General features: G+C 39.1%; 1 protein-coding gene across 2 annotated transcripts in view; it reads right to left on the reverse strand.

Annotated features, from left to right (window-relative positions):
• Window positions 1–10,001, reverse strand: part of IGF2BP3 (insulin-like growth factor 2 mRNA binding protein 3) — a 170,332-nt gene that overhangs the window by 23,380 nt on the left and 136,951 nt on the right. For both annotated transcript variants that reach the window (XM_011973937.1, XM_011973936.1), the window contains 3 exons: window positions 9,365–9,487; window positions 7,154–7,289; window positions 5,493–5,618 (listed from right to left, as the gene is read on the reverse strand). In XM_011973937.1, coding sequence (XP_011829327.1) covers window positions 5,493–5,618; window positions 7,154–7,289; window positions 9,365–9,487 — 385 coding nt within the window. The remainder of the gene's footprint in view (window positions 1–5,492; window positions 5,619–7,153; window positions 7,290–9,364; window positions 9,488–10,001) is intronic.

Consider the following 10,001-nt stretch of genomic DNA (forward strand, 5'->3'; position numbering starts at 1 on the left):
TTTTTTTTTTGAGACAGTCTTGCTTAGTCACCCAGGCGGGAGTGCAGTGGCACGATCTCGGCTCATTGCAACCTCCACCTCCTCGGCTCTCTGCAACGCCTGGTCGTTATCATTGCTTCTTTTTGGCTTCATTTTTCTTGCTAAAGAATAGGCCGGCTGCAGTGGCTCACATCTGTAATCCCAGTACTTTGGGAGGCCAAAGTGGGAGGATCACTTGAGGTCACGAATTCGAGACCAGCCTGGCAAACATGGTAAAACGCTGTCTCTACTAAAAATACAAAAATTAGCCAGGCATGGTGGTGCGTGCTTGTAATCCCAGCTACTCATGAGGCTGAGGCACGAGAATCACTTGAACCCAGGAGGTGGAGTTTGCAGTGAACTGAGATTGCGACACCACACTCCACCCTGGGTGACAGAGCAAGACTCTGTCTCCAAAAAAAAAAAAAAGCAGCAATGATAAGCAAAGAAACTGGTAAAGCTTTGGGAGATTTATTGCCTTTAAAAACAATAGTTTATTTGTATTTCAAAAAGTGGTGACCACTGGGTACACAAAATAGATAAGTATTAGTGATTTGGGTTTAGAAAAAGAACAAAGTCTAAAAATAGTGAAGGTGAAGCTATTCCAACTAAGTACTTGCAACCACCCCCTACCCCCCACAACTTGAAGTTATATACTCAAACAACACTTGTTAAAGAATTGTTCCCCTGAACATTAAGCCAGAAGATTGCCTGGCAGCTGTTTGAAAGCAGAATTTACTCTAATTGTATCCAAATTGTATCCAGGGACAATATGATTTTCTGAAAAACGGTGTTTTTATTTAGATGAAAATAACCACAGGAATGGGAATCTGGAATATGGAATTTTCTCCTCCAGAATTTAGATTCTGCTTTTTGAGAGAACTTAAAAGTTTGCTTCCTCTCTTCCAGGCTCTGGGAGGCTCCTTTAACAGGCAATAGTGCCAAACCCAGTGAAGCAGACAAATAGCTGTCCCCAACATGTATTTTCCTCTAGTAATAGACCCTGTGTTTAATGGACACATTGCTGCCCGCACATAGGGATTGTTTCCCAGCTTCTCTTGCAGCTAGACACAGCCAGTGGTATGTTCTGGCCAACATGAGGCCAACAGAAGTATGAAAAGCTATCCTCAGGCAGTGTCCTTAAATAAGGATGCTGCCAATTTTGATCTTTTGTCCTTCAGTTTGAAATGAGGTCTCACCAGACTGGACTCAAATTCCTGGGCTCAAGCAATCCTCCCACCTCAGCCTCCCCAGTAGCTGGGACTACAGGTGTCTGTCACCACACCCAGCAATCCTTTATCCTTCTTGTTGGCTAGAAGCAGACCCAATAGTTGGAGCTTGAGCAGTTATCCTGGGCCAGGGAATGGCACACAAGGCAGATAGAAGCACCAGTCCTGAAGGATATGGTGGAACCACTTCCAGTCTTGGATTGTCTACCCTTGAACTGTTGTCATGAAAAAGGAAAACTAATCTAAGCCATTTTTTTTCTTGTAACAATACATACCCAAACCTAATCCTGATATATGTCGTATGCCAAAATAGAGTTAGAAGGGTAAAAACAGACATATGGCAACATCCCACAGAGGTTTTTGGCATGATATTTCCTACAAGTTGGGATGCAGGTGGTCCAGAGAGAAAGGTGAGTTTTTTTCACTCTTTAAAGCATAGAACAAGGTAGAAAAAGGGATATGCACAACTAGCATGTATTTGTGCTTATCCTAAACTTTTTCTCCCTTGCAATTGGTACTGATAAAAAATGTTCTTTCCAACATTGAAACACCCCTCCAAAGACTAGTAAACATTCTTTGTAGAACAGTAGTTCTTAGCTGGGCATGATGGTGTGTGCCTGTAGTCCCAGCTACTTGGGAGTCAGAGGTGGGAGGATCACTTGCACCCAGGAGTTAAAGTCCAGCCTGGGCAACATAGTGAGACCCCATCTCTTGAAAAGAACAGTTCTTGACAATAAATGGGTAGCAAAATACTCCTGATGACTTTTATAAAACTATACATTTCTGAGCTTCCACTTGCTCCCACTGAGATTTTTATTTATTTAAGTGGGCCATAGGTTCTTAACTAATTAAACAGTTGTTGTTAGCCTTGGCTACACATTGGAGTCATCTAGGGAGCTTTCGAAATTGATACCTATGCCTCATCCCTAGGGATTTTAATTCAAATTGTCTGGGGTAATTATAATTTAATTATAGGAAAAACATTTCTTTCCTCTTAAGGCAAGGAATAATTAATGCTGAACTTTACAGATTGCCAATGAATGTAAAATAAGAAATAAAAACAGTAATATATGATTTATGGAAATATATGATTTGGGTAAATGATTTAGGAAAATATTCAGTTATAAATTTGAGGATTCCACTGTATCACTGCCTGGAATACATGTAGAATAAAATATCCACCGGAATTCTGCAAAGAACACAGATTGCTAAGACTGTCCATGTTGTATTCCTTTAAGAATGCGAATTTCCTTTGCCTGTCCTTGAAACCACCAAACTGTTACATGTTTGCAGCTCTTGCCCTGTTGCAGTGTTTTTACTGTTGGCAGCTTCTGCAACTTCTGTTCTCATTTGCTCCTTCTAATTGCACCTATTTGATTTAGCTTAATGACTCAGGAGAAGCAAGATGACCTATTCCAGTGACATCTTCCTTACATTTACTCTTGGCTCAACTTTCATTAAGTAAACATCACTGACCTCCTCCTCCCATTCTTAAAACAAAACTGCCACTGATTTAAGTCATTCAGACATTTAAGACTGTAGAAGTGTTTGAGAAATACAAGTTCTTAATATGATCTCACTTCTCTCAAAGCATTCTTGATTTTTCTAACATAGGAACCTGATACACAGAACTGTATCAGAAAAATGACTAATTCCAGAGAATATGCAGTCTTATCTAAATATTTTAAAAATGGTTACCTACAAGTTCACTTTAGGAATTTTGGCTACTGAAGCATCCACGTAAGTGTAAAAGACTGATGTCCAAGAATGTTCTATTCTGTGACCACTTGTAATGTGAAAAGCTTTGTTGATTGGAACGTGTCACCAGTATGGAGAGAAAAAGAGTTAAAGGGACACCTCAATTTACAAACTGGGAATGAAAGGAACAGAGAGGTTAAGCAACCCACCCAGAGAGAAAGCTAATTTAGGGAAACGAGCAGAAATGTGGGTTACATACGAGCTTTCCTAGCAGAGGTACTTCACATGATCAGCTCATTGTACCTTTCAGTAAGTGTCATTTTACACAGAAGTGTTGGGGACACACCTGCCCTAAACCAATCCTATGACACACACATAAACTAGTGGACATGTTCAAAGTTAAGTCTCTAGATGTACTCTCAGATTCCTATTTTAGGCTCATTCTCCCCTATTCCTCCTTAAACCTTTCATATTATTTAATTCTATAGAAACTAGAAATGTGTGACTTAAAGTCTTTAGACACAAAGCTTCTAGTTCAGTTTTTTTTTTTCATTATAGAGGTGAGAAAACAAATCCAGAGCCAAGGAGTCTGACCTTCAGTGACACAAAATTGTGTCAGAGGCAGTGGGCCAGACCCGGGCTCTGACTTTAGGGTTCTTTCCACCAGTCCCTTTAGCATCAAGGTACAAACATGCCAGCCACTTCAGGGGACGTGTAATCAATCTATGCACACTTCACTTGTAGCTGAAATTTTGATGGCTATCCCTCTGTCTGTTATATGATTTCCAGGCCAAAACATCCTAGAAATGGCAGGTGAATTGCAGGAAGGACAAGATGCTGCTGACAGTAAAAGCAGAAACACACATGGCAAGAGGGCAACTGCTTAGAACCCCTATCAGTTTGGTGGGTTCAAGGACGGGAAAAGGAAATTTTCATTTTTAAAGGGATAAAAGGGGCACAATCTGAGTCATCTGTATTTTCTGTACAACTTCAATGTCATTTTACTCTACATATTTATTCTAGGTAGTGATACAATGGAATCTCTAACCTGTTCCACCTGGAAATTCTCCTAAATTGGTGTAAGAGGTATCACTCAAAATATTAATATTAAATAAGAGAGCCAAACAAAAAGGGAGAGATGTAAAAACAAATTCATGAAGGAAGATCCTAGAATGTCACATGAATACCTCCAATTATCATGGATAATGCAACTGAATTATTAACTACTTTCAAAATAATTTATTCTACCAGCTGTCTGCTGTGCTGTGATTATTTTCATACCATCACTAGTCTCCTATTTCTGACCTCAAGGAAACTGCTATTCTTAAAAAGCAAGTATAAAAGGTTTCTTCTTATTATTATTTTTTCCAGATGGAGTTTTGCTGTGTTGCCCAGGCTGGAGTGCAATGTTGTAATCTCGGCTCACTGCAACCTCTGCCTCCTGGGTTCAAGCAATTCTCCTGCCTCAGCCTCCCAAGTAGCTGGGATTACAGGCACCTGCCACCACTCCGGCTAATTTTTTGTATTTTTAGTAGAGATGGGGTTTTATCATGTTGGCCAGGCTGGTCTTGAACTCCTGACCTCGGGTGATCCTCCTGCCCCGGCCTCTCAAAGTGCTGGGATTACAGGTGTGAGCCATGGCACCTGGCCTAAGATTTATTTCTTATATAACATACCTCTTTACAAAATAAAGATCTGTTTAACATATGCACACGCACAAACAATATAATTGTGCACAAAACTATCTTATCTCATTGGTTTAAAAAAGTGCGAACACTCAACATGGAAAACACACACAGTCACTCCTGACCTTGCAAAGCCATGACTTCCAGGTGACAAAGATGAAAGAAGCCTTTAAAAAATCTTTTCCTTTAGTATTTAATAATTACTGGCCACGTGGTAGCTCATGCCTGTAACCCCAGCACTTTGAGAGGCTGAGGCAGGCAGACCACTGGAGGCCAGGAGTTTGAGATCAGCCTGAACAGCATGGTGAAACCTGTCTCTACTAAAAATACAAAAAAAGTAGCCGGGTATGGTGTGGCACACACCTGTAATTCCAGTTACTCAGGAGGCTGAGGCATGAGAATCGTTTGAACCCGGGAGGTGAAGGCTGCAGTTAGTCAAGATTGTACCACTGCATTCTAGTCTGGGCAAAAGAGTGAGACTCTGTCTCAAAAAAATTTTAAACAACCACCATAGCACACGTATACCTATGTAACAAACCTGCACATTCTGCACATGTATCCCAGAACTTAGGAAAAAGAAAAAAGAAAAAAAAAATTAAAATAAAAACAATTACTAAGTTTCTTCCCCTGCCACCTCAAAGTCCCAAACTTTTCTTGTGATATTTGAAAACACATGTTGACAACCCTACTATCCAAAAGCTTCAAAATAATCCCATGTCTACTCCACAAAGGGCCAAATAAGAAGGCTCCATTAGCAAGAACTGGAGAGCGTATGTTGGCTCTAAACAGATGATCACACGGGGACTAGGTTTACATTAAGATTTTGCCCAATCACAAAGAAAGCCAAGGCCACTCATCTTACCTCAAACTGCGGGTAGGGAGGAGTCATGGCTGAAGGGGGCCCTGAGGTGGGAGGTGGCATCCCTGAAGTGGGTGGGAACAGACCCAAGGCGTTCAGATTTAATCCAGGAATTAAATGTGCTTGAAGCTGCAACAGTAAAAAGGCCGCTTAATTTGACAATTAAAAGAATCAAGGGAAAGTTAGCATTTTTAAGTGACAGTATGCAAACTGTCGATCTCTTGTCTAATAAAGAAATCATCACATAACTCAAACGTAAAGCAGATGTTCCATGGGACTTTACTTGAGTACATCGTTTACATCTGTTTATATCCCTTGGTATTTTAAAATCTGTGTGCTGGTTTGCCCCCTCCTTGGTCCACAGCTGCATTAAGGTATCTCAAGGGCAGCTTTCCTTTCCCTTATGAGTACAGGGCTTAGACACAACTGTATTCTGCATGCTGTGGGCAAACTAAATATAGACTAAAAGTGATGTATCAGAGTTGAAGAGGTAATCAAGTAAGATTGGTTCATTGAAAAGCAAACCAGCTATTAAGAGATCTTTACTCGTTGGGTAAAACTAAGCAACCATGGGTCTAGAGGCCTCTAAGTTGAGCCCTGTGGAAATCAGGGCCCATCCCCATGTAACTACTGCAAGTAAACGTATCATTGGAATGCATATAGGAGCCTTAAAGGGGATTTTAATTTGTTTAATTTTTTAAGGGTTGAGGATGTAATATAGACAGTGGGAGATTTGAGTGTACTTGAAAATCTTTTTAAAAGGCCTAAGGGGGTTAGATTTAATCCCAGTGGATTCCAGAACATTTGGAGCCAAGCAGTGAGAATTGAAGGAGGTTGGCAGGAAGTCACGTGGGATGTAAAATGGTGCGCATTCTAGGCTCTTCTCACAAACGCAGTATTTTGATATTTCCCTCGTCTCAGGTTTTGTGTTTCAGATGACTGGCCCACTTGAAAAACAAATTATTTTTTAAAATAATTTACTTTAACATTTAGGACAGGCTTTTGAAGAGTTCCATTTTCAGCATCATTTCACTGATTGAGGAATGTCAGCAATTTGCTTTAATAGCCTCAGATGCACTACACAGATTGTTTTATCAATTGAAATTCTTGTATCTCCAAGGTTTATATGGGTAACCAAGTAAGTTTTAAACCTGTAATCTTAACATTAACTTTTATATGCATTATATCTATTGTAATCCTAATAAGCATGCAAGGTAGGCAGTAGTCCCATTTTACAGATGAGTAAACTGAGGCTCAGAGAGACTGAGTAAACCATCTAAGAAAATAGAGTTGCAGCTCATAAATAGTTCAGTTGTGATTCAAATACAGTTCATGTAACATTTCTTCTATATTAAACTCTCTCAAATTAACATTGTAAGAGAGGTGCTATATTAACCTTTGTAGGTAGATACTAGCCTTACTTCAGAGAGAAGGAAGCTAAGGCTCAAAGACTAAATAATTTGCCAAAGTCACAGAGACAGCAAAGCTTAATGTCACAGCCAGTATCTTCCCTATACTATCCCAGGGTACTTGCTGAGGTGCTAAAAATCAACTAGAACTACTTCTAATGATAATGCCACGAAAGAATTCAATATTAATGCAGTTAAAAACATTGTTTTAACTATTTGTTAAAATAAAGACATGCCCTTCATAACAAAACTAACATTCATAGAAGCAATATCATTTTCATAAGACTCCCTAATTTTCTTCATGATCTCTTCCTCAGCTTTGGCACACGTCTCAACATTGCCTTTAACTGTAATGGTGCGTTCTGGATTATACAGCGTCAATTCCTGCAATCTGCAGAATGAAAAAGAAGAGAAAGAAAAAGAATGAAAATTGGAGGAAGACAGTTAATAATTCAGCCACAGATGGCAATTAAAAACAAACTGTGGAGCCTGGTAATATGTAAAAGTGGGTGGGGTAAAACATGATGGAAAATGAATAAGCCCTAAAAGACATAAATCCAAAACTGTAAAGCTGCAAGAGAGAAGAAAATACTTGCCCTCCCATCTTCTCAAGTAAAGATGACTGGGTACATATAGTTCATTAAAGTCCATGTTTTAAAAACACAGCTTACTTTTCAACCGCTCATAGTTGAACCATTTTCACAATTTAACAGTGAATTGAGAAATGACTGAAAAGATGTATAGTTTTTGAGGAAACCAAATACCTTAAGTACATAACCTTTCATAAGTATGTTCCCAGTCTGCACTAACCAATTCTAGGCATAATTGGCATTCTCGTGCAATTGCATTTTCTGGGTCACCAAGCAAGGAAAAAGCATGGAAATATTCCAAAAACACAAGCCAGAATTCACATGTCTAAACTTAGTTTTTACCAGTTGTTTTAGAATTTAGATTGAAGTAGGCTGGAGGAATATCAATCCATCTTGACTAAAATTTAAAATGGTTCACTCATGGCCATTTAGACAACAAAAATGTTAGATAGCGGCAGGAATATTCAGAAACTCCCTGCGGGACCTGGGTCCTGCTGAACCTTCACAAGTCACTGAAAATCATACCTGAAAACACCTAAGCCTATGCTGGTCAACAGCCTTGAGAGGAAGAGCAATGGGAGACATGCACCATGGAAAACAGAACAAAGTACATAAATTGAGAGGATACGGATTATTGGTACAAATCTCCTGCATCTTCTGGAAGTTCTCATTTTCACTACTAGTGAAATGTCACAGGCTAACCTTGAGCCAGATGAATGCGAAGTTATTCTTTAACATTTTCTTCAAACCTGCTAAAAATGTAAACATTTATATAATGAAGACTATTTCTCTTAGACTACTTTAAAAAGAAGTCTATAATTCTAATTCAGTCTCAACCTGGCCCTACCAAGCATTTTGTATTACAGTTTTAAAAATAGCTGCTTCTATAATAACTTTAAGATTTTTTTGCTTTTAAAACTCTCCCCTTTCTGGGGGTAAATTTAAGACAAAGTAGTATTACTTATTGTATTTACCACTTTTTTTCCCCTTTATTTACAACCAAACAGAAGTTTCCTGCTTCCTTGCTACCTTCTTTGAAAACTCCTTGTACACAAACACTGTGCAGTCTTTCCCCTACCATTCTTCCTCAGTTCATCAATCTTTTCCCACCTTTTTGAGTACTCTGATTAAAACTAAGAATGGCCACCCTCAAAAAAAGAAAAACCTTTCCATATAATTTCAGAGCATCCACAGATTCTAGGTGTGGTAGCCTGTCTCCAAGGTGACTCCCCGCCACCCAGTTATCTGTAGTCCCACACATACATACCGAATAGGGCTGACTTGTGTAAACAACATTAGAAAAATGATAGAGTATAACTTCCGAGGCTATGTCATAAAAGACATTGCAGTTTCCATCTTGACAACTGCCATGTCTTGAGAACACTCAAGCAGCTCTGTGGAAAAGCCCATGTGGGAGGAACTGAGGCTTTCTGCCAACAGCTAGCATCAACTTGTCAGCAGCATTGTGAGACCCCAAGCCAGAACCACCCAGCTAAGCTGCTCCTGCATTCCTAACCCACAAAAACTAGCTGAGCAATTAATGTTCTCATTGTCTTAAGCTGTCAAATGTTGGGATAATGCGTTACATGACAATGGATAATAAACTGGGTTATATATTCCAACTTTAGGAATAAACATCATAAAACATAGTTAAGACTGCATTTAGAAAATATGAATGTAAAGCATTTGGTTCCTCCTGCCAGAAGCAGATAATGCTTTCAATACGGGTCAGAAACCTAACAGGCAGCAGGCTGTATTTGAGAAACCATGTGTAAGTACAGCATCACGGGTTAGCTGAAGCAGCTGAAGCTCAATACACAACATGCAGCTTACAGTGTTTGAAAGTTTTCTTATTCAAAAGCAAAGGAGCACTCACGGAGATATCGTGATTTTAGTGTCTGTGTCCTGCTCAATTTTTTTAAGATTTCTTCCTTCTTTACCAATAAGACGGCCAACAAAGTTATTATGAGCTAAAATCTTCAAGGGGATCTCTTCTGTGCTGTAAACAGAAAAGTGGTCATGAAATTAGAGTTAGTAAACCTATTCTTGGGTAAAAAGACAATATTCACTCATTAAACATTTACTTCCTACCTACCATCTGGGAAGCACTGTGTTAGGTACAGCTTAAAACTTGCTGACAATTGGCCAGCATTCTAGCAATGCATGAATAGAAGGGGAGGAAAAGTACAGAAGTTAACTTCTAAAATAGTTTTTCTTTTATTCACTTCGGGAAATATCTTCAGTGATGGAGTCTCTTACTCAAAACCATATTCCTAAACCCCTACTACCAAAACACAACATACAAATAAAAAACAGTACCATCCAGTACAAATATACACCTGGAGATATGTACATAATTTACATGAGGAAACAGAAGAAACAACAGTGGTTACACTTTGGGGGAAGGGCGTAAGAACAGGAAGGGGAGCTTTCATTTTTTGTTTTGTAGCTTTCTGAATTTCCCAGTCATATATATGTAACTGTTTAAAATGTCATTGCGGCTTTTCCTTTTT

The sequence above is a fragment of the Mandrillus leucophaeus genome, unplaced genomic scaffold (assembly GCF_000951045.1).
Source record: "Mandrillus leucophaeus isolate KB7577 unplaced genomic scaffold, Mleu.le_1.0 Scaffold140, whole genome shotgun sequence".
Taxonomy (NCBI): domain Eukaryota; kingdom Metazoa; phylum Chordata; class Mammalia; order Primates; family Cercopithecidae; genus Mandrillus; species Mandrillus leucophaeus.